This window comes from Arachis stenosperma, chromosome 4 (genome assembly GCF_014773155.1).
Source record: "Arachis stenosperma cultivar V10309 chromosome 4, arast.V10309.gnm1.PFL2, whole genome shotgun sequence".
In the NCBI taxonomy this organism is placed as follows: domain Eukaryota; kingdom Viridiplantae; phylum Streptophyta; class Magnoliopsida; order Fabales; family Fabaceae; genus Arachis; species Arachis stenosperma.
In genome coordinates, this window is record NC_080380.1 from 138,702,714 (window position 1) to 138,726,977 (window position 24,264).

Here is a 24,264-nt window from a genome sequence, read left to right on the forward strand (position 1 = left end):
ATATGGCATCCGGGTCCTCTTCTGGTTCAATTCCACCACCAACAAGAGCATGCACCTATCACGTGTTCTTGAGTTTTAGGGGTGAAGACACTCGCCGACGATTCACTAGCCATCTCTATGACGCCCTCAACAGAAAGGGAATCACAACCTACAGAGATGATAACAACCTTCGCAAGGGGGATGTTATTTCAGATGAACTCCTCAAAGCAATTGAAGAGTCTATGTTTGCAGTCATAGTTCTGTCACCAAACTACGCTTCATCCACATGGTGCTTGGATGAGCTCTGCAAGATCCTTGATTGCAAGAACAACCTGGGGCTACAGATGATGACAGTGTTCTACGGAGTGGAACCTTCTGTTGTGAGGCATCAAATAGGGACCTTTCAGGAAGCTTTCAAGAAGCACGAAAAGAGACAAGACCGTGAGAAGGTTCAAAGATGGAGGGAAGCGTTAAAACAAGTTGCTGATTATTCTGGATGGACCTCCAAAAATCAGTAAGCTAACTAATCATTAACTTACGCTTGTTATTACTACAATTTATCTGCTATACACCGTTCAAACTTTTATTTCCACACCCATGTAAACAAAACTGCAGTCAATATTATACATCCCACTTTTATCAAATGAGGCTTGCTACACATACAAGTCTTTTTGACTTACAAGTTTTACAAGTTGCTACACATTAGAGTCTTTTAATGTGTTATTCAATTTCCAAAGCGCTACACTCACCGTGAATTATGAACGACTTCTCTTCCTCTTCCTCTTCCTCTTCTTCTTCACTCACCGTGAATTATGAACAACTCATCTTCATCTTCCTTTTCCTCTTCCTCTTCCTCTTCTTCTTCTTCTTCTTCTTCTTCTTTCACTCACCGTGGATTATGAACAACTCATCTTCCTCCTCCTCTTCCTCTTCCTCTTCTTCTCCTTCTTCTTCTTCTTCCTCCTTCTCCATGTATTTCTTCGTTATTCTCTTTGCCTTTTCATTAGTTGTTTTATTTGCGTTTATTACTGGTATTCTTGCTTCGTTTTTTTTCGATTTTCATGGTTTCTGAAATCAAGCTTTGAAATCGTTTTGAAGATAATGAAACTTCAGAAATACACCCAAACGATTATAGAAAATACACCCAAACGATATTTCTTCGTTATTCTCTTTGCCTTTTCATTAGTTGTTTTACTTGCATTTATTACTGGTATTCTTGCTTCTTTTTTTTCGATTTTCATGGTTTCTGAAATCAAACTTTGAAATCGTTTTGAAAATAATAGAACTTCAGAAATACACACAAACGATTATAGAAAATACACCCAAACGATTATAGAAAATACACCCAAACGATATTTCTTCGTTATTCTCTTTGCCTTTTCATTAGTTGTTTTACTCGTTTATTACTGGTATTCTTACTTCTTTTTTTTCGATTTTCATGGTTTCTGAAATCAAGCTTTGAAATCGTTTTGAAAATAATGAAACTTCAGAAATACACCCAAACGATTACAGAAAATACACCCAAACGATTATAGAAAATACACCCAAAGGACACTTTATGCATAATTCAGAACTCTTTCTCTTTCTCCTCCTCATATTCTGCTGCTTCTTCTTCTTCAAAAATGATTTCAGAGCTTGATATAAAAAAATAATGGAAATCAAGAATAACGAAAAAAGAAAACAAAGAGAAAAGCACGTAAATGAAGAAGGAGAAAGAGAAGGCAAAAAACGAAAGAAAAGAAGAAGAAGAAGAGGAGGAAGAGGAAGAAGAATGTGCAGCAAGAAGAAGAAGACGATGTAGTGAAATTGTGCAGTAACGGTTGAAGAAGGAGAAAGAGAAAGTAAGAAACGAAAGAAAAAAAGAAGAAGAGGAAGAGGAAGAAGAACGTGCAGTAACGTTCAAGCGCGTTAATATAATAACTTGTAAAGACTTGTATAAAAAAATGCTTGTATATGGAGAATTTCTCTTAACAAATAACGTAGAAAGGTAGATAGGGTTTGGGAAAAGTGACCAACCAAAAATTTGGTAAGAGCTTGTTTGATTGAAAATCATTTAACATGAAAAAAAAAACTTTCTTTTTATGAAAAGAAATTATTTTTATTTAAAATTTAATTTCATAAATCAGAATTCTTTATATTGATAGAATAGAATTTAAGTTTGAAGAGTATAAGAGTGGATTTGAAAATCAGACTCTCTTTTGATCTCAGTTACAAATGAAAAAAAAAATTAAATTTTTCAAAAAAAATTTAAATAATTTATTTTTAGTTATTTTAAAGCCAAAAAAAAAATTCAACTCTGGATTAAATTCTAATTCCCAGCATTAATTCTAAACAAACTCTAAAGATTTATTAAGATATTCTTCTCAATATTATATATTATTATTATTATTATTTTATAATACTACATTTTAAATATTTTTCTAAACCAAATAGAATGCAATGTTTAAACTTTAAACAACATGCTAAATAGATTTAAGCCATATAGCTACCCTACAATGATAGTTTAAACTTTAGAGTAATACATTAAATAAATTTCTAAAAATAATTTTAGTTGAATATTTTATTTCTTAGAAAAAATTAATATCAAATTTGCTTTTCTATTTTTTTTTCTATTAGAAAAATCAATTAATAGATTTTAAAAAAATTAAATATTTGAATTAAAGTTTATAGTAATATATTGAATACGTTCTTTTCTTCTTCAATGTAGATACAATCACACTATGAACGAATCACTATAAACTTTAATTCAGATGTAATAATTGAATAATAATTATAGTTTGTTATTTTAATCTACCACAATTTCTTTTCCTGAATTACATATGAAATATAGCTCTCGTAATAGAATTAATTAGCTAATAATAGAATAAGAAAAATATTTGGGAGACATTGTTTTAGAGCCATAACTTGCTTTTTTGGATGTTTAAATATTTTTTTTTATAAAAATCTACATCGAATGAATAAATTATCTGAAAAATACATATAGCTTAATGTAAATAAATTGTTTTTGTAAACTTCTGTTGTACTTGTTTTGTTTTGTATTGTTTTTCTTTCTCTTATTACAATTTTTTTTAAGTAAAATTTGTTGCTTTATTTTACTTATGTGTTGGTAGACTTACAAAGAAATTCTCTTCGATCTCCTGAATAGGGACGAGGCAGCACTTGTCGAGAATATTGCTCAACATATATTTGAAATATTGATTCGCAAGTTGCCATCGTCAATGAAAAATCTTGTGGGGATTGAATCAAGAGTGGAACAAGTGATTAGCCGAATAGGCCTTGGATTGAATGATGTTCGCTATATAATCATATGGGGAATGGGCGGCATAGGTAAGACAACTATTGCTAGAGTAGTCTTTGAAACTATTCGAAGTATATTTAAAGATATTTGCTTTCTTGCCGACGTAAGGGAGCAATGTGAGAAAAAAGATATTGTCCACATACAAAAGCAACTTCTTGATCAAATGGGTATTAAGTCAGCTGCTGTTTTTAGCGAGTATGATGGGAGAACAATAATTCAAAACTCTTTACGTCTCAAAAAGGTACTTCTTGTTCTTGATGATGTAAATCAAGAAAAACAATTAGAGAATTTGGCTGGGGAGCAAGCTTGGTTTGGTCCTGGAAGCAGAATAATAATTACAACTAGAGACGTTGAGGTGCTAAAGGAACCACATGAAACTTGGAAGGTTGAAGGGTTAGTGGATAGTGAAGCCTTTAATCTCTTTTGTCTGAAAGCTTTTAAACAAGCAGAACCTGCAGAAGGGTTTTTGGATTTGTCCCAAGAAGTGATCAAGTACAGTGGTGGTCTTCCATTGGCACTTAAAGTATTGGGTTCCTATCTTTATGGTAGGTCTATTGCGGTTTGGCATAGTGCTATTGAAAAGATAAAGAAGTCTTCACATTCTGACATTATTGATGTATTGAAAATAAGCTATGATGGTTTAGATTCTATGGAAAAGGATATTTTTCTAGATATTGCTTGTTTCTTTAAAGGACGGCAGAAAGATTATGTAACAAAGATATTAGATGGATGTGGTCGTCATGCTGTAATTGGCATTGATGTTTTGATTAATAGAGCATTGGTCACTATAGATAAATATGATGAATTGGGGATGCATGATCTGCTTGAAGAAATGGGCAAACTTATTGTAATTCAAGAATCTCCAAATGATGCTAGTAAGCGTAGCAGATTGTGGTGGTGTGAGGATGTTGATTCTGTACTTACTCAAAAGAAGGTAAGTTCGTTTTTTTCTCAACTATAAGATGCATAAAATTAAAATAAGAATTTGGCAATGTATTTAACATTCTAACTATAAATTATTTTTTGCTATTATGGTTATCTCAATCAGTATAGTTTTTTCATTGATTTTTTTATTTGTTTATTTATTTATGTGTATGTGTAGGAAACTGAAGCAATTCATAGCATCATTCTACATAAGGTGTATAGGGAAACTGAACTGAAATGGAGAGATTTATCTTTCTCAAATATGTGCAAGCTAAAGCTTCTCGTTTTAGATTTTGTGGAAGCTCCCATTCTCTGCGATATTCCTTGCACATTAAAGGTTTTGCACTGGAAATGTTGTCCAATGGAAACTCTGCCCTTTACAGATCAACACTATGAACTTGTTGAAATCCATCTGCCTGATAGCAAAATTGTACAGTTATGGGATGGAAAGAAGGTAGACCTGCTCATCAAGAGCTCTATAAAATTTTATTACATTAACATTTCCAGCAAAACTAGTAACCATGTGATATTCCTTTTATGTTTTTTCAGGTTCTTAAAAAGTTAGAGCTCTTGAATTTGTCTTGCTGCTACAAGCTGAAGCAAACGCCAGATCTTTCTGGAGCTCCCGTTCTTAAAATACTTAATCTTGAGCATTGTAGGGAGCTGAATTATATTCACCCGTCGCTCACACTCCACAAAAGCCTTGTTGAATTGAATTTAACGGGATGTTATAGTATTGAAACACTAGCAGATAAATTGGAGATGTGTTCACTCGAGACATTAGGTCTAGACTGTTGCACTCGTTTGAGAAGACTGCCAGAATTTGGGGAACGCATGAAACAGTTATCGATTCTTATTCTGACATATACAGATATAGAAGAGGTACCCAGGACGCTTGGAAATTTGGCTGGCGTGTCTGAGTTGGACTTAACTGGATGTGACAAGCTTACTAGTCTACCCTTAACTGGATGTTTCCTAAAGAAGTTGGAGCTACATGGATTCGTCGAGCTTAGTTGTCTTCCACACGAAGCTCCTGGGTTAGAGTCCCTCACAGTCACAGCTTATTATGATGAGTTTGACAGCCCAAATATTGTTGGATTTTTGAGTTCTCTCTCTTGCCTGAGTCTGACCTCTTTGAGTAGCCTGAAATTAGAAGGATGTTTTAGCACATCTAGAGAAGAGTCGACCCTTTACTGCGATCTTGGCCACTTAGCGCAGTTGACGAATTTGGATTTATCGGATAACTGTTTTATAAGAGTTCCATTAAGTATCCATCAACTTCCCAGACTTACATGTCTAAAGCTATCTTTTTGCGATGAATTGGAGGTTTTACCAGAGCTTCCATCAAGTCTACGAGAATTACACGCACAGGGTTGTGATTCACTAGATGCATCAAATGTTGATGATGTTATATCAAAGGCGTGTTGTGGCTTTGCAGAATCAGCTAGCCAAGATCGTGAAGATGTCTTGCAAATGTTGATCACAGGGGAGGAAATTCCAGCATGGTTTGAGCATCAGGAAGAAGATGAGGGAGTATCAGTCTCATTCCCACTTAATTGCCCTTCAACTGAAATGGTCGCACTTGCTCTCTGTTTCCTATGTGAAGGTATCAAAGGTTTCAGAAGATTCCAGCCTTCGGTGATCTGCAACGGGAAAGAATTCATCAACGCGACTTCATACCGGTTGTCTAGTATATATAATGTGTTCATTGTGTGCGTGAACGGTTACTATTTTAGTAAGCTGTTATGCCAACACAATCGCTTCCAATTGTTATTTCCAGATGATTACTATTCTGATATCCGAGTACAGAGATGTGGAGCACGTTGGGTGTGCAAGCAAGACATTCAAGATTTCAAGAAAACAAAATCCCAAACAGGGAAAGGAAAAAGAAACTCTTGAATGGAACATGGACATGATCTCACATTCTTCAACTTCTAGGAATAAGATGTTGGTGGTTGGCCCTCCACTGTGTGACGAAGAGGAAAAGCATGGTGCCACAGCAGAGGGTGCTATTGGCGGTTTGGCATCTCGCAAAAGCTCTGACCCACCTGAACTCTTACTTCTCTTCCCTTTGCATTCCCACAGCACTTGGTTCTCATACTTGATAAGCCTTTAATATGCTGTTTCTTTTCTTAAAACGGCTGCATTTTTCAATTTTAGACCTCTTCCCTTCCAACAAGGTCCAGCTTCAGACAAAAGAATACACATTGGTCCAGCTTGAATTGTATCAAAGGATATTTGTCAGTGCACGTGCCTCTCTAATTTTTATTTGGGTATCCTTCTTTATTTTGACAACTTCTAATCTTATGGTTGTTGAGAATGAATTGTGGTCTTAATATTGGTTAGGATTTTTCCTTTTATAATTATGGTATGAATGATATAAAAATAAAATTTCCATTTTGTGAAATTACTAAACCATATGTTGATGTTAATGTCATAATCATAAATGTACCATGGCAGTTACTCATAAATTACAAATTCAGATAGAAGTATGGGATCTAGGTATCTTATAAAGTAGAGATTTGGACATTATATTTTTCTGAAAGATAAGATACATTGACCGAAAGACATGGATTTACTGTCACTTCAAGCTGATAAATGTGATCAATTACCTTTATAAAGTTTCATGCATTGGAGGAATCATTGCATTTTTTCCTCCTTTTCTATAACTTCTTTTCTAATAAAAACATCATGTGACATTTTCAGGAAAATGAGGTATAAATTCAAAATATGTATGATGAAGTTCTATGAAGGGTTAATGCAGATAATTAACTGAAGTGCTGAAGCCAATTTATGTCCTGGTGCAATAACTTCGACAGTTAAGTGCTGAAGCTTGGATAGCTATATTCTAATATTTCTTTGATTAGTTTCTTTGCTGCTTACTAATGACATTATTTTGTGTTATCAGCTTCAAATTACAGAGGCAGTTGGATACTTACTTTCTCCTTGCTCACATGGGCTCTGTCAAGCTTAAAGAATGGATGTTTGTCCTGCTTACTCTGTTAAGAAGTTCTAAGGTATGCTTGGATTCATTGACATGATTGCAATAGCAACGGTGTTAAAATAAATGGTAAAAATGTAATAGATGATGAAAAATGGAATCCTTAATCATTTCCTTATATATATAATATGAGATGACAACAGCAATAACACTGACATGATATAATTATGTTAACTATGTCGAACTGGTAATAGGCTAGCCAAATGGCATTGCTATTAGACTCCTAACATGATAATAGTTCCAATGTCTCAGCAATTAGTGCCGTCATTTTCCTCTTATCTTTGGTTCTACATTATTGTTAAATGATTTTTATAACATGCTTGGAATTAAACGTGCAAATCAGAGAGGACATTTTTAAGCACACACAGCAATAAGCCAGTAATCATTGCATTTCTTCACTGTCATTGCAATTTTCCTTTTGTAAAGGGAGTCATTTAGACATGTATTTGGCATCTTTTTAATTCCATTCTAGCAAAGGTTCACTTTGTTGACAAGTGCATTCTTCTGATGAGATTTTACAGGTGTTTTTTGACTCATTCAGACATGATGTTCGACTGTGAAAAGCATGCAGCACCACGCTGCAGGTATATGTAATCTAGATTACTGTTGAAATTATAGCATGTCAGTTTGTACACTAAATTATAACTAGTATAGCATTTAACTATGATTCCTGCCTATTATGTGTGCACTGCAGTTACACCCTACATTTGGGGACGTTGTGATCAAATGGAAATGTATTTACTTTGTAAACAAATGATTACTTGCAGCAATGAATTTTGGGTTTATATATTATTAGCTGGAGACTAGGAGCTAATGCTTGTTGGATAGTCAATTTATCTTTTCATAAACATTGTAGTGGCTTTGTTATATTTGATGTTTTTTTTATCCTTTTTTTAGAAGGCATATTCAATTCTGAACAACTGAAACCATTATTTTGAGTGAAAAAAGGTTAATTATATAACAGTTTGAGTAAGCAACTGTAGTAGAAAGTAGAAACAAAGGCACATATGGGACACCATTATTTATCTGTGGAAAATAAGCAGCCAAAATAAAAATGCATTCATGAATTGTGTCTGTGATTATGGTAATTTCTTCTACTCTACGTCTCTACTTTTCTGTAAAACAAATACATTTTAAAAGAAAAAAAATGAAAAATGAAAAGAGAAAAAGAAAAACCTAAAGAGTGTCTTAATTTTTTATTGTCTTGTGTGATAATATGCTCAAACGCCTAAGACTATTTTTATCCTTTTTATTTTTAATTATTTTTCCTCATATTTGATTTCTCAATTGAAGAGTACCACATATTTTTACGGTTCATAAATCTTTTGTCATTTTATAAAAAGGGTTCACTTTCTTGACCTGTGCATTCTGCTTTAGCTCTTTTTCCAATATTACAAATTCTCTCTTACTTGTTCCCTTACAATGTGCATTCTCATGAACAAAATATATAATTAGTTCCTGCTATGTGTCCATTGTAGACTCATTCAAGATTTATTGGAAGGGAAAACTTTTGCAATGATGGAAGATATATGAGGGTGAATGCAGACTTCATTTTTGCTCGATATACATCATGTTTTCTTGCTGACAAAGTTATATGTTCGAGTGGTTTTCTTCACGTTGATCTACTTGAAAGATCTGATGGGTTTTATTCAAACATATGGACCATGGTTAACCATGGTTTTCATCACAAGTCATTTTTCTGATGCTAATCTCATGAATATGCCATAGTTTATGTGGCCAGACAAGTGCATATATTTTTGAGGTGTGGATTATTCTCATCACTTTTACATCCAAATTTTGTAACTTTTTTTTTTTTCTTTCTGATTTTGTAAAATATGAACAGACCCATTTGTATATAATATATTGGTTATGCCCCTGGTACATCAGCATTCATAGTGAAATTTATTGCTATGCAAAACCTTTTTTGTTCACTACTTGTTTACTACTGCTCCATTTCCTGTTTATGAGTGGTAGAGTTAAGATGCACCTTAGCTCAGTCCTTTTGAATTGGAAGACCGTTTCACTTAGTGATCTAATCTCTAAAGAGGCATCTCTTCTTTTATATGTTTTGGCTTTATTGTGAATTTGTAAAAAAATCCCAAATCATAAATAAAAAGAAAAGAGGGGGAAAAAGGGGGGGAGTTGACTTGGTTTGTTAATTATTGTGATCAATTCTTTGTAAATTGTAAGGAGTAACTCTCAGTTAAATTTACTCTGTGCAAAAAAAAAAAAAAAAAAAAGAGCTACAGAAGTTGTAAAATATGACCATATTTACAAGATTTTGTTCTTTCTAATGTGTATATCACAAAATCTCTTGGTGGACAGAAACAAGTCAATAAAGCAAGGTCTTCGTGCCAAGGTTGAAGGTTCCTCCCATATTTGTTTCGTGTAGTGTAGACCATAGTACATTCATTAACCAATCAGATTCCACAAACTTCCTATATTCACAGTTTCACACACGCATGTCATGATCTTATCTCTTGATCCTTAGCCTACAAGCACCCAACAAACCATACTGCTACAAGCTGCAGATTTCAGTTATACACATCATAACCCAAGCTACTTTGGCTTAGATACACAATTGAACAGAAGCATATGGCCAGAGCCTCTTCTAGTCCATTCCCACCACCAAGATCATGGATATATCATGTGTTCTTGAGTTTTAGGGGACAAGACACCCGCAAAGGATTCACTGATCATCTCTATGCTTCGCTGCAGAGGAAGGGAATCACAACTTTTCGAGATGACATGAACCTTGAGAGAGGTGAAGATATTTCACATGAACTTCTCAGAGCAATTGAAGAGTCTATGTTTGCGGTCGTAGTTCTGTCACCAAACTATGCTTCCTCTGCTTGGTGCTTGGATGAGCTCCAAAAGATTGTTGAGTGCAAGAACAACCTGGGGCTACAGATTGTGCCAGTGTTCTATGGTGTGGACCCTTGTGATGTGAGGCACCAAAAAGGAACCTTTGAGGATGCTTTCAGGAAACATGAAGGGAGATTCGGAGGAGATAGTGAGAAGGTCAAGAGATGGAGAGATGCCTTAATACAAGTTGCCAGTTACTCTGGATGGGACTCCAAAAATCAGTAAGAGCACTGTCCTATTATATTTAATGCATATTTATTATATTTAATTAGTATTTTATGTTTTAATTGAATAATAATAGATAATAGTTTTTTCTTTTAAGCTTTTTATAAAATCTTTTACTAAAAGATGATTGGTTGATTTTCAAATTTAGTTGCTGAGACATGGTATCATTAGAGGAGAACATATGGCTTAAACTCATTGTATAAAAAGTTGGTATCAACTTTTATATAATAAAAATAGATAGATATAAAGTAATTGTTGGCAAGTTCAGGTGATTTAAGATTCCAAACATCTTAAGTAATTATTAGCAAGTGTAGATTGATAACTAAGAGGACCAATGACCAATCTTATTATACCTTTGATATACAAAATATAAAGTAAAACATACTTGAGCCTTATTCTTGTCAAATTATGTTCTACAACATGCTATAGTAGTTGAAGAAAACGTGCAAGTCATTCATATTCAGCCACCAAGTATCAAGTTAACAACACTTAAGCGACTAATTCTTTATAAACTTAGGCATGAACTGAATTGTCATTTTATTGAATGAGTTAAGAATATGCAGCTAATAAGTAATTGGATAATGAGCCCCGAGTTAATCATATATTCATCAAACAAAATATTCCAAAATTGAATTATTCATCAAACAAAATAAAAAAAAATAATTAGAGGACTCTATTCATCCTCTTCCTTCTGTCCTAATAATTCTAATTTATTTTTTTAAATAAGAAAATTGTTACCTTATTTTGTATGTGTTTCTTTTTAGTCCGAATAAAAAGTTCTTTCTTATATAGGCATGAAGCAACACTTGTGGAAAGCATTGCTAAACATGTGCATACAAGGCTAATTCCAAGATTGCCATCTTGCATGGAGAGCCTTTTTGGTATGGCTTCAAGGGTGGAGGATGTAACTAGACTCATGTGTATTGGGTTGAGTGATGTTCGATTTACAGGCATATGGGGCATGGGTGGTGTTGGTAAGACAACTATTGCTAGAGCAATCTATGAAGCCATTGAAGATCAATTTCAAATTAGTTGTTTTCTTGCTAACATTAGAGAGACATGTGAGACAAATGGGATACTTCAACTACAAAAAATTCTTGGTGAACATATTCATGTGAGTAGATGTACTTTCAGTAATTTGTATGATGGAATGAGGATCATAAGAAATTCTTTATGCAACAAGAAGGTTCTTATTGTTCTTGACGATGTGAATGATGTAAGCCAATTGGAGAATTTGGCAGGGAATCAAGACTGGTTTGGCCCTGGAAGCAGGGTAATGATAACAACTAGAGATATGCATCTACTAAAGACACATGAAGTGTGTGACACTTATGAGGTTGAATGTTTAGATAAAAGGGAAGCTCTTCGTTTCTTTTGTTCAAAAGCCTTCAAACGTGATGTTCCTGAAGAAGGGTATTTGGAAATGTCCCATGAAGTGGTCAAATATACTGGTGGTCTTCCATTGGCACTTAAGGTTTTAGGTTCCTATCTTTATGGAAGAAATGTCAGTGCTTGGCATAGTGCTGTCAAAAAATTAAGAAGTGTTCCGGATGCCAAAATTCTTGAAACACTAAGAATAAGTTATGATAGTTTGGATTCCATGCAAAAGGAAATATTTTTAGATATAGCCTGCCTTTTTAAGGGAAAGCCTAAAGACAAAGTATTAGATTTATTTGAAAAGCGTGGTTATAATCCACAAATTGAAATTGATGTTTTGATTGAGAGGTCTTTGGTTACAGTAAAGCATGACATTGATGGGTTTATGAGAAAGTTTGATGTGTTGGAAATGCATGATTTGCTTCAAGAAATGGGGAGAAACTTTGTCATTCAAGAATCTCCAAATTATCCTAGTAAACGTAGTCGATTGTGGTCTCCAGAGGACCTTGATCTCATGCTTACACAAAACAAGGTATCTGCCAACTCTCTCACAATTATAAGATGTTCTAGCACTTTATTTGTATTTCAACTTACTCCATAAGACTTTCTCATATTTTAATTTTCTATACAGGGAACTGAAACAATTCAAAGCATAGTTCTACCTCCAATAGGAAATGGGACATACTATGTGCAACGTTGGAGAGACAAAGCTATTCCAAATATGAGTCAGCTAAAATTTCTCAACTTTGATTTTGTGAGAGCTCATATTCATATCAATATTCCAAGTACCTTAAAAGTTCTTCACTGGGAACTTTGTCCACTGGAGACCTTGCCCCTTGTGGATCAAAGATATGAACTTGTTGAAATTAAAATAAGTTGGAGTAACATTGTACAACTTTGGCATGGATTTAAGGTAAGACTCTTTTTTCTTTACAAAATTCTCAGGAGCTCTACCAAATTCTGTTACATTAGCCTTTAAAAACTTGGAAAGTTTAACATTTTTCTAATGTGATCAGTTTCTAGAGAAGTTGAAGCACTTGGATCTAAGCTGTTCAGGCTTGGAGCAAACACCAGATCTTTCAGGGGTTCCTATTCTTGAAACACTTGATCTTTCATGTTGTTACTGCCTAACACTTATTCACCCCTCTCTCATATGCCACAAAAGCCTTCTTGTGTTGAATTTGTGGGAGTGCACAAGTCTTGAAACTTTTCCAGGTAAATTAGAGATGAGTTCTCTCAAGGAACTGGATCTTTGTGAGTGTAAGAGTTTCATGAGTCCTCCTGAATTTGGAGAATGCATGAAAAAGTTATCAAGACTTTCTTTTCAGTACATGGCTATATCTGAACTACCCATATCACTTGGATGTTTAGTTGGCCTATCTGAATTGGACTTAAGAGGTTGCGAAAAGCTTACTTGCCTTCCTGACAGTATTCATGAATTAGAGTCCCTCAGAATTCTGCGTGCTTCTTCGTGCTCAAGTCTTTGTGATTTACCACATTCTGTGTCAGTTATCCCTTTTTTAAGCATCCTTGACTTAGAAGATTGTTATCTAACTGAGGAGTCGTTCCCTTGTGATTTCGGACAGTTTCCATCGCTGACGGATTTGGATTTATCAGGCAACCATTTTGTTAATTTGCCAATAAGTATCCATGAACTTCCCAAGCTTAAATGTCTTAGCATAAATGGTTGCAAAAGGCTTCAAAGTTTGCCCGAGCTTCCTTCAAGTATAAGAGAACTGAAAGCATGGTGTTGTGATTCTCTGGACACACGCAGTTTCAATAATTTATCAAAGGCATGTTCTGTTTTTGCATCAACTAGCCAAGGTCCTGGTGAGGTCTTGCAAATGGTGATTCCAGGGACGAATATTCCATCATGGTTTGTTCATCGACAAGAAAGTAACTGCTTATTAGTCCCCTTCCCACATCATTGCCATCCAAGTGAAAGGCTAGGAATTGCTTTATGTTTCCTAGTGCGGCCTTCCGAATGCAGGTTTTCCCCCTCACTCTGTTTGGCCGTTGGCAATGGTGATAGAGTCATAACCAGCAGCATTCCTCTTTGGCATTATCAAGGTTATCACCTGTGTATGTTTTGTATGACCAATGATTGTTTAAGTGATCAAGAAACTCGGAAAGCCATTCATTTTGAGCTGTCGTTTGAAAATATCAATGTTGAATATCCCCCAGAAATATTGAGCTCTGCTGCATGTTGGGTGCATACTGATGAAGTTGAGCATTTGAACAAAGGGGAAACTGAGAGGCCCAACAAGAAAAGACAAAAGATGTTAGAAGAGAAGCATTGAGGAAATGGGTTTATAACTGAAAAAAAAGATATTGGAAGCTGATATGGTTGGATATTGGAAGTAGAATCAACATTTCCAATGATGAACATGGAGGAGATGCATAGATGCAGTCTCAGAAGTGCATATGAAATTTTGACACTCATTTGAACAGCAAGTTATCTTGTTAAGTTGTACATTAGGTGAATTTTCATGTTTCAACTTTGTACTAAAGTAAGATTTGTTTGTCTTCAGAAGTGAGTAATCAATTCTACTCTTTTGGATATTTTCTATCTTCAGTGGTATGGTTTGTTATTGAGCTTGAAACTATTTAATTGAAATCAACTCAAATAAATAAATTATAAAAGTAATAACCATTTTGTCACGATTATCTTACTGAAATTTTTTATTCTATGGAAAGTTGGAAACTGCGCATACGTCATATACCAAAGAAAGTTAGTACTGTCCACCTTTTCTAGCTAAGTTCAACAGTTCAGTTTCTAGTAGCAAGGCACACTGAAAATAAAATTTATGTTTTACACAGTTTGACCGAAAAAAAAAAAACGGGAGTAAATCTGTGTATTTGGTAATTTGGTAGCTTTACAGTCTCTTGCTTCAATTTTCATATATGCCATTTTAAAAGGGATCTACTATTAACTAATTTATTTATTTTGTAACGTAAGTCACCAAAAATTTATTTTGTAACGTAAATTATAATCATAGCAGTATAGTTACAGAAGGCAAGAGTGTATCAGTTCCAACATGGCTACTAATGATATGTCAAAGAATATAACTAAGTTAATAACAAAAGTAGAGAAGTTACATACGAGTCTGACTTTAGTCGCTGAGCCGTCGGTATACATGGAGGACTTGGCCAATACTTTGTTAGTTTTGTTTGTGAGACACCGATGCCTGAACCTCTCATCGGCCCAGTAAACATACATAGCCTTCTTGATTTCTGGGCGAAGCCAGGAAGTGAGGTGGTTGCGCCTCACGTACATCCTCCAACATCTATTGCAACTGTCTACCCATTCAATGGTCGTATATCTTCCTGATGAGGGCATTGTGCTCCTTGTCCTATATAAAGTTTAGCTACACAAAAAAACTTTAAAATTAGTTAATCAAAATATATCATACATAGCTAAGAAGGTTTGACTATATTAAGCTTTTACCGTCCACTTCTAAAACCACCACTCTCTGGTCTCGAAGGAGATCTTTTGTGGTTCAGCCATGGATGGTCTTATATCAGGTTGATGATATTAGTCATCTCGAGTACATGCGTTGTTGTTTGGTGCAAACCTATCAACAATTCGCAAACAAACCAATATGGCAATATAAATTAAAAGAGAAAGTATGAGGAGCCAATGAAATATTTATACAATGTGTACAATGGAGATTTATGGAGTATTAGAGATATAATTATTAGTGTTACATTTTTTCATTAGCTGAAACTTTTGGGATGAGTGGTATCATGACAAGGAATTAAAGCGCTAGATCCGAAAGGTCGAGAGTTCAATCCTTGTCAAACCCAAAAATTAAACTAATTTTTCGAGAAGATGTTTATTATCCCTTGTACTCGGATGGTTATTCTAAATAGTATATGGGATGATGAGTTTGGAAAACTCCAAATTAATTTGATGATGATCAAACATTATTAAAACAATTAATCACAAAATTATTAATTTGATTTTTAATCCACACTTATTAATTAATAATTTTGTTATATGCAGATTTCATCAATGGGCACAAAAGAATGCATGAAGTCCAATTGATTGACAAAAATAATCAGTCTTTGTGCAAAATATTAATATAAGTGGCTGATTTATTAAAATGATAATTGGGCCAAAAATTTAAGAAGCAAGCCCAATTAAAATCCTTGCAAGACCAACAAGGGTTAGGTCCAAAATTGAAAATAAAGAGAAAGCAAAAGATGAATGCTTCCCACGGACACCAACTCATTCCATGGTTGGAATTCAAATTTTGAATTAAATGGATTTAATGAATGCCTTGGAATATGGAAAGAGAAAATCTGATTTGATGGCATTTATTGAGTTGGGCACGTTACAAGGCAAAAGCATGAGAATTTGATTTTAATTGATTATAATCTATATCACACATTACTTCCATTGCTTTTCTTCTTTCTACTCTCTTTTCTCTCTCTTTGCATATGGTCACCTCACTGTTAGAGAAGAAGATGGTAGAAGCAAGTAATTTGAAGAAAGAAGTAGAGGCTAGGCATGGGTAATGTAAACCTAACTCATTTTCATTTTCTTCTTTAATTACATTGCAAGTTTTTCTCTGTTCTCTCTCCTCTCTCTTTCAGTCTTGTCTAGCAGGAAAGGAGGGATGAAGCAAGCTATCACTAAAAATCACAGAGAAGCTAGTTGCAAGGAAGAGGCCATTGTGTTTATGGCACGAAAAAGAAAAAGAAAAGTATGTTGTGGCTGAGATAATCACCAAATGTGGCAAGATTTGGTGAGGTAATCTCGGATCCTTCATACTCAAAAAGAAGGATGAAGATTCGGCCAGTAAGGAAGATCTTTGGAGGCATGGCTTGTCTTTGATTCTGCTCAACCACCACAGGAAGTAGCTAGAGTGGCGAAGTGATGGTTGAGGCAGAGATTGAAGCAGATGAAGTCATCATCATCATGAAGCATCAAGGGCCAGAAATCCATCTTGGAGAGGAAGCCAAGGATGGAGCGCTCGGATTGATGAAGAATGATGACTAAGGAAGGACTAGAGGTATTTGCATGTTGGTTTTTGCATGAGTTACCTCTTCTTTCTCTGTGGCCGAACCGGTTGTGTTTTGAAGGAAAGGAAGCTGAGCTCGGGTTTGTGTTTCAACTGTGAAGGCTTCACTTCTCTATAAAAGGGGTGAACAGTCATGGTTTGAAGTAAGGAGTAAGATTTCAGAGTGCAAGGCACAGAAGTCTCAGAGCTACCTAAGCTAGCAGTTCTTCTTCTCCTTCAATGTTTTCTGTTTTGTATTTTTCTGTTTAATTTTGTCATGTCTTGAGTCTCATGGAAAAAGGCAAACAGTGAGGTTTGTATGAAAAAGCCATAGAGCGGAAAAAGGCAGAGAGTGCAAAATTAAAAGAAAAAGCCATAGATGTCCTTAGAGTTCCTTTGTACATCTGTGTTGTGTTTCATGATTCTGTGGGAATCCCCTTGTAAGTTGGGTTAGCACTTTACAATTTGTAATCTGGATGATTATAGTGAAATTCCATCATTGTTGTGATGGAGACTGGATGTAGGCTGCACTGCACTTAGCAGCTAAACCAGGATATATCTGGGTGTAATCTTCTCTCTCTCTTCTTACTTCAATTCTGTTTTTACTGTTCAGATGAAAAATCAAAAATGTCTCGTGTCAAGTGACGAGAAAATGAAAATGTCTCGTGGCTAGGGACGAGCTAAAAACAGAAAAGTTTCTTCAAAGTCCAGCAAGTGTTAGCAAGCAAAAAAAAGGGGCTAAGATTCAACCCCCCTTCTCTTAGCCACTGAAACCATCAATTGGTATCAGAGCCTGGTCTCAAAGAGATCAAGCTTTGTAGCTTGGAGTAAAGATCCTTATGGCAGAAAATAGTGGCGCAAATGTGGTGTCCTATAATCTGACCGAAGGACAATCAAGCAACAGACCTCCTCTTTTCAATGGGAAAAATTATACCTATTGGAAGGAGAGGATGAAGATATTTGTACAAGCTGTAGATTACAGACTTTGGAAGATTATTCTTGAAGGGCCTCAATTTCCAACTACCACAAGTGCTGAAAGGGTAGTCTCTCTCAAACCAGAAGCAAGATGGACCGAGGAAGATAGGAAGAAGGTAGAATTAAATGCCAAGGCAGTAAACCTGCTCAACTGTGCTATCAGCTTTGAGGAGTACCGACGGGTATCACGATGCACAACGGCAAAGGAAATCTGGGACAAGCTACAAATCACTCATGAAGGAACCACTATTGTAAAGAAGACTCAGACAGATATGTTGAACAGAGAATATGAAATGTTTACAATGAAGGAAGGAGAATCCATTGATGAGCTGTTCGAATAGTTCAACACTATCATTGTTGGCTTAGATGCTCTGGGAATTACACATTCTGATTCTGTGCTTGTGAGAAGAGTGTTGAGATGTCTCACTAAAGAGTGGGAAACAAAAGCTTTAATTATTTCTAAAAGCAGTAATCTTGATTCCATGACACTTGATGATTTGAGAGGAAATCTTCTTGCTTTTGAAAACACTTATTTGAAAAAAGACTCAAAAAAGAAAGGAATTGCTTTTTCTTCTGTGACTAACCCTCTGGATGATGAATCCAGTGATAATTCTTCTGAAAATGAGTTTGTGTTGTTTGCAAAAAAATTCAATAAAATGATGAAATTCAGAGGCAAAGGCAGCAGCTCAAAGAAGATGAAGAAGGACCTTAGCAAAGTAATCTGTTACAATTGCAAGGAAATGAGACATTTTAAATCTGATTGTCCCAAGCTAAAGAAGGAGGAAAAGCCAAAAAGGGGAAAGAAGAAGGGACTGATGGCTTCATGGGAAGATTTGGAAAATGACTCAGATGATGATGATGATGAAGAATCTGAGACTAAGTCACAGCCGTGTCTCATGGCAAATGAGGTAGAGCAGGTATCCTTTCAAAATCCTAACACTGAAGACCTTCATCTTATGATAGATCACCTTTCTGGAAAAATAAGATGTTTTCTAACTGAGAATCAAGATCTTGAACAACAAAACTTCATTCTTAAAGCTGAAAATGATTTCCTCAAAGAAAAACTAAGAGAGGCTGAAACTGCTTGTGATCTTGTGGAAGAAAATAAGCAGTTAAAAGCTCAAGTTAGAAGCTGTAAAAGTGACCATTCTGTTCTTGCATATGTGAACTGTTTTAAGCAAAATGAAGAGTTGCTCAAAGAGGTTAAAAGACTTAAAGATGACTTAGCTAAGTTCACCCAAAGTTTTGAAAATTTGAACCAAATCTTGGCTAGTCAAAAACCTCTTTATGATAAAGCTGGGTTGGGATTTTATAAATCTGAAAAATCACATTCTGAAAACATTGCTTCATCTTCAAATGATGTAAAATATCAAGACCCAACTTACTTTAACAAAACAGCAACTCCAAGATTTTGTAGACTATGTAACCGAAGTGGTCATTTTCCAGTTCAATGTTTCTTTGGTGAAAGAATGATTGGTGACAAAGTTTACAAAGTTGTTTTTTATTACAATGATTTGGGACATAAGAGATGCTTTAACGTGAAAGGATCCAAGAAAATTTGGATACCTAAGGTCACTTGAGCTTATTTTGTAGGTATGCCTAGCATCCAAGAAGAAAGAAAATATGTGGTACATGGATAGCAGATGCTCTAGGCATATGACCGGGAAGACAACCTTCTTCATAAAGCTTGATGAATATGATGGAGGATTTGTCACATTCGGTGATGATGCAAAAGGAAAAATAGTGGCTGTTGGGAAAGTGGGTAAAAATTTTTCATCTTGTATAAATGATGTCCTTCTTGTACATGGCTTGAAACATAACTTGTTTAGTGTTAGTCAATTGTGTGATTTGGGCTTTGAAGTTATTTTTAAGAAACTTGTTTGTTTAGTAGTTTGTGAGAAAACTGGAGATATTTTATTTGAAGCTAAAAGATGTAATAATGTGTATGGATTAACTCTTGAGGATTTAAAGGAACAAAATGTAACATGCTTCGCCTCTCTTGAATCTGAAAAATGGCTTTGGCATAGAAAGTTGGGTCATGCTAGCATGTACCAAATTTCTAAGCTAGTTAAAAGGAATTTGGTTAGAGGGATTCCAAACATCAAGTTTGATAAGGATCTTACTTGTGATGCATGTTAATTGGGCAAGCAAGTAAAATCCTCTTTTAAATCAAAAGATGGAATCTCAACCAAAAGGCCATTAGAAATGTTACATATTGATCTTTTTGGTCCTACTAGAACTCAAAGTTTAGGAGGTAAACACTATGGTCTTGTAGTGGTTGATGATTACTCTAGATTTGGTTGGGTACTTTTCCTTGCTCATAAGAACGATGCATTCTATGCTTTTTCCACCCTTTGCAAGAAAATTCAAAACGAAAAAGATTTGAAAATTGCCCATTTGAGAAGTGATCATGGAAGAGAATTTGAAAATCAAGACTTTGAAAAATTTTGTGATGATTTAGGGATTTCTTATAATTTTTCATGCCCTAGAACCCCCCAACAAAATGGGGTGGTTGAACGAAGGAATCGAAGCCTTCAAGAAATGACTAGGGCCATGCTATGTGAGAATGAAATTCCTAAATTTTTATGGGCTGAAGCTGTGAACACAGCATGTTATATTTTGAATAGAACAATCATTAGAAAAGGGTTAAAGAAAACTCCTTATGAGCTATGGAAAGGAACCTCTCCAAATCTTAAGTACTTCCATGTTTTTGGATGCAAATGCTTTGTTCTTAACAATAAGGAAAACCTTGGAAAATTTGATCCAAAATCCTATGAAGGAATGTTTGTTGGATATTCCACCACAAGTAAGGCCTATAGAGTTTATCTCAAAGAATATAGAACCATAGAGGAATCCATACATGTTACTTTCTGTGATTCTAACTTAATTCCCAGCATTGTAAAGGATAATGATTCAGATAGTGAAGAAGATGGAACAAGTAAAGAAATTCCCAAATTTGTGCTAAATGAAGAATCTGTCAGCACAGTTTTGTCTCGTCAGATTGGAGGAGACATTTCCATTTTGTCTCCTGAGCAGGAACGAGCAACTGAAACAGTGAGACCATCAGAAGCTCATCAAAGCTCTACACCTGTCCGAAAGCCTAGAGAATGGAAGTCTATGAGGGGTTATCCTCATGACTTCATCATTGGTGATCCCTCTCAAGGTGTAACAACAAGATCCTCCACCAAAAGGCAAACTGAACCTGACAACTTTGCTCTCTTGTCACAAATGGAGCCCAACAATGTCAAACAAGCTCTTGAAGATCCAACATGGGTCAAGGCCATGCAAGAGGAACTTGCTCAATTTGACAAGAATAAGGTTTGGACATTAGTACCTCATCCGGATGGTAAGAAGGTAACGGATACTAAGTGGGTATCTAAAAATAAACTTGGTGAGGATGGACAAGTTGTTCGTAACAAGGCTAGATTAGTGGCCCAAGGTTACGATCAAGAAGAGGGAATTGATTTTGATGAGTCTTTTTCTCCGGTAGCTAGAATGGAAGCAATTAGGTTGCTTCTTGCCTATGCTGCCCATAAGGGTTTCAAAATGTTTCAAATGGATGTTAAATGTGCTTTCCTTAATGGCTTTATTGATAGAGAAGTGTATGTGGCTCAACCCCCCGGTTTTGAACATAAAGATTTTCCTAATCATGTTTTTAAACTTTCAAAGGCTCTTTATGGCCTTAGACAAGCTCCTAGAGCTTGGTATGAAAGGCTTAGTGCCTTCCTATTAGAAAATCATTTTCAAAGGGGAACCACCGACACTACTTTGTTCATTAAAGTTTCTAATGATGACATTCTTCTTGTTCAAGTCTATGTGGATGATATTGTGTTTGGATCGGCCAATGAGTCCTTGTGTGAAGAGTTTGGAAAACTCATGACTAGTGAGTTTGAGATGAGTTTAATGGGAGAGCTTACTTTCTTTCTTGGCCTCCAAATTAAACAAACTCCTAGTGGTACTTTTATTCACCAAGGAAAATATGCAAAAGAACTTATCAAAAGGTTTGGCCTAGAAAATTCCAAATCAATGGGTACACCAATGCATCCTAACACAAAACTTGAAAAGGATGATGATGGCCAAGATGTGGATGAAACAAGGTATAGAGGAATGATAGGTTCACTCATGTATCTTACCTCCTCTAGACCGGACATTGTCCAAAGTGTGGGTGTATGTTCAAGGTTTCAATCTCACCCAAAAGAATCCCATCTTACGGCTGTTAAACGCATCATTAGATACATTACGGGAACTTGTAACTATGGATTATGGTATCCTAAATCTGATGACTTTTGTGCAGTAGGGTTTTGTGATGCAGATTATACGGGAGATAGAGTGGATAGAAGAAGCACCTCCAGCATGTGTTGCTTCCTTGGAAGCTCACTCAACATGTGGTCAAGCAAGAAACAAGCCACAGTGGCTTTATCCACAGCTGAAGCTGAATATATATCCGCATCTGCTTGTTGTTCACAATTAATTTGGTTAAAAACTCAATTGGAAGATTACAAATTAAAAATCAATAGCATACCCTTATTTTGTGATAACATGAGTGCAATAAATATTTCCAAAAATCCTGTTCTGCACTCAAGAACAAAGCACATTGAAATCAAATATCATTTTATTAGAGAACATGTGCAAAAGGGTACTATTGATATTCAATTTGTAAAATCTGAAGAACAACTTGCTGATATTTTTAAAAAATCCCTCTGTGAAGATAGATTCTGTTTGTTGAGGAAAAACTTGGGAATGATTGATTTAAATCATGTTGAAAATCTGTAAATTTCTGATTCTGTTTAATTTTATCTTGCAGGAATAGACGAGATAAAAATAAATGCATGATGGGAGAGCTATGCTTAAGGGGGAGACTGAACTGAAGTTAATTATTTTGGGCCCCACCAAATCTCTTTGACATCACTCTGACCCGTTCCTCATTTTTTTTGGAATTTGTCAAATCAAATATTTATCCTTTCCTCATCCCTTGATTCTAGGAACTATTTTCACTTGTCTTGAATTAGTATGGACTGAATTGAAACTGTTATGTTTCATTGATTTGTTGCACTATTTTGCAGACCTGTTTTGCTCTATTTTATGCTCTGATCTGGCTCTGTTTTGAGCACTTTGTGCTAGTAGATTGATTTCGAGTTGAGCTTTGATTGTCCTGTGCTCAAATGCATGTGTGCTGACTGGACCATTATGTTTTGTTGAAAAACAAATATTCTGCCTTTTGTATGTTGTTTTTATTTATTTTGCAGTGCCCCTTGATGCCAAAAGGGGGAGAAATGGTGTTGAAAATTGAAATTGAGAAAGAAAGTGCTGAAAAGTGAATTTAACAAAACAGGGATGAAATCCTTGTTTGGAAGGATTTATGATCTCTCTCGTTTTAAGTTTCAATATTTTGTTATGATTATGTGTTTGATGTTAATAATGCATCTGATTGATGCTTGCTATTTTGGATTGATGCTTGCTGTTTGATGCTTGTTGTTTTGAGTTGATACTTGATGCTTTAATTTTATCTTGGTAAAATGTTTACTATGTTGATGATATAATTCTTACCTTGATAAAATGATTGCTGAATTTTCTTTGGCAGTTCCTTTAAACTGTGATTTAGAAATTGTTATGGTTTGAAAGGATCAAGCTTGATTAAAAATATTTTCCTTACCATAATTACTTTGCTCTGATTTGTTGATTGGAAAATATTTTTAAAACATATTGAACAGCAATTTATTTTTCAAAAAATATTTTGGTTGATTGTTTTTGTGAGATTGAGCAGAAAATCAATTTATGATAACAAATGAGTTTTGATTATCATCACACTCTGCTCATAAATCAAGCATTCAACATGTCAAAATAAATATGTTGAATAACATTGTTACTTGAAGCTTGATTAAATTGTTACAGGTTAGTGCTTCCCTTGGTAAAATAAGCATACATTAAGGGGGAGCCATGTAACATTTAGAAAGGGGGAGAAATTCAAATTCAAAGGGAGTATTCTTTAAATTTCTTTCCATTTCAATTTTAATAATGTTTGTCATCAAGGGGGAGATTGATGAGTTTGGAAAACTCCAAATTAATTTGATGATGATCAAACATTATTAAAACAATTAATCACAAAATTATTAATTTGATTTTTAATCCACACTTATTAATTAATAATTTTGTTATATGCAGATTTCATCAATGGGCACAAAAGAATGCATGAAGTCCAATTTGATTGACAAAAATAATCAGCCTTTGTGCAAAATATTAATATAAGTGGCTGATTTATTAAAATGATAATTGGGCCAAAAATTTAAGAAGCAAGCCCAATTAAAATCCTTGCAAGACCAACAAGGGTTAGGTCCAAAATTGAAAATAAAGAGAAAGCAAAAGATGAATGCTTCCCACGGACACCAACTCATTCCATGGTTGGAATTCAAATTTTGAATTAAATGGATTTAATGAATGCCTTGGAATATGGAAAGAGAAAATCTGATTTGATGGCATTTATTGAGTTGGGCACGTTACAAGGCAAAAGCATGAGAATTTGATTTTAATTGATTATAATCTATATCACACATTACTTCCATTGCTTTTCTTCTTTCTACTCTCTTTTCTCTCTCTTTGCATACGGTCACCTCACT

At 35.0% G+C, this 24,264-nt stretch overlaps 2 protein-coding genes across 3 annotated transcripts; both read left to right on the top strand.

Annotated features, from left to right (window-relative positions):
* The first annotated feature begins 2 nt into the window (after nucleotides 1-2).
* Nucleotides 3-6,350, top strand: LOC130973599 (TMV resistance protein N-like). Its single transcript, XM_057898209.1, has 4 exons — nucleotides 3-493; nucleotides 3,125-4,211; nucleotides 4,380-4,655; nucleotides 4,751-6,350. Exons 1-4 carry the CDS (start codon nucleotides 3-5, stop codon nucleotides 6,098-6,100), a joined length of 3,204 nt encoding a protein of 1,067 aa, XP_057754192.1. The 3' UTR covers nucleotides 6,101-6,350.
* Nucleotides 6,340-14,231, top strand: LOC130973600 (disease resistance protein Roq1-like). 2 transcript variants are annotated; one of them, XM_057898211.1, is made up of 10 exons: nucleotides 6,340-6,474; nucleotides 6,908-7,019; nucleotides 7,110-7,218; nucleotides 7,724-7,786; nucleotides 8,681-8,964; nucleotides 9,528-10,288; nucleotides 11,085-12,201; nucleotides 12,301-12,582; nucleotides 12,686-12,884; nucleotides 13,256-13,536. In XM_057898211.1, the coding sequence occupies exons 6-10, from the start codon at nucleotides 9,798-9,800 to the stop codon at nucleotides 13,300-13,302; spliced, it is 2,136 nt and encodes a 711-aa protein (XP_057754194.1). In that variant the 5' UTR covers nucleotides 6,340-6,474; nucleotides 6,908-7,019; nucleotides 7,110-7,218; nucleotides 7,724-7,786; nucleotides 8,681-8,964; nucleotides 9,528-9,797; the 3' UTR covers nucleotides 13,303-13,536. The 2 variants fall into 2 exon arrangements, with proteins under 2 accessions (XP_057754194.1, XP_057754193.1); XM_057898210.1 differs by having other exon boundaries at nucleotides 12,686-14,231.
* Nucleotides 14,232-24,264: the final 10,033 nt, after the last annotated feature.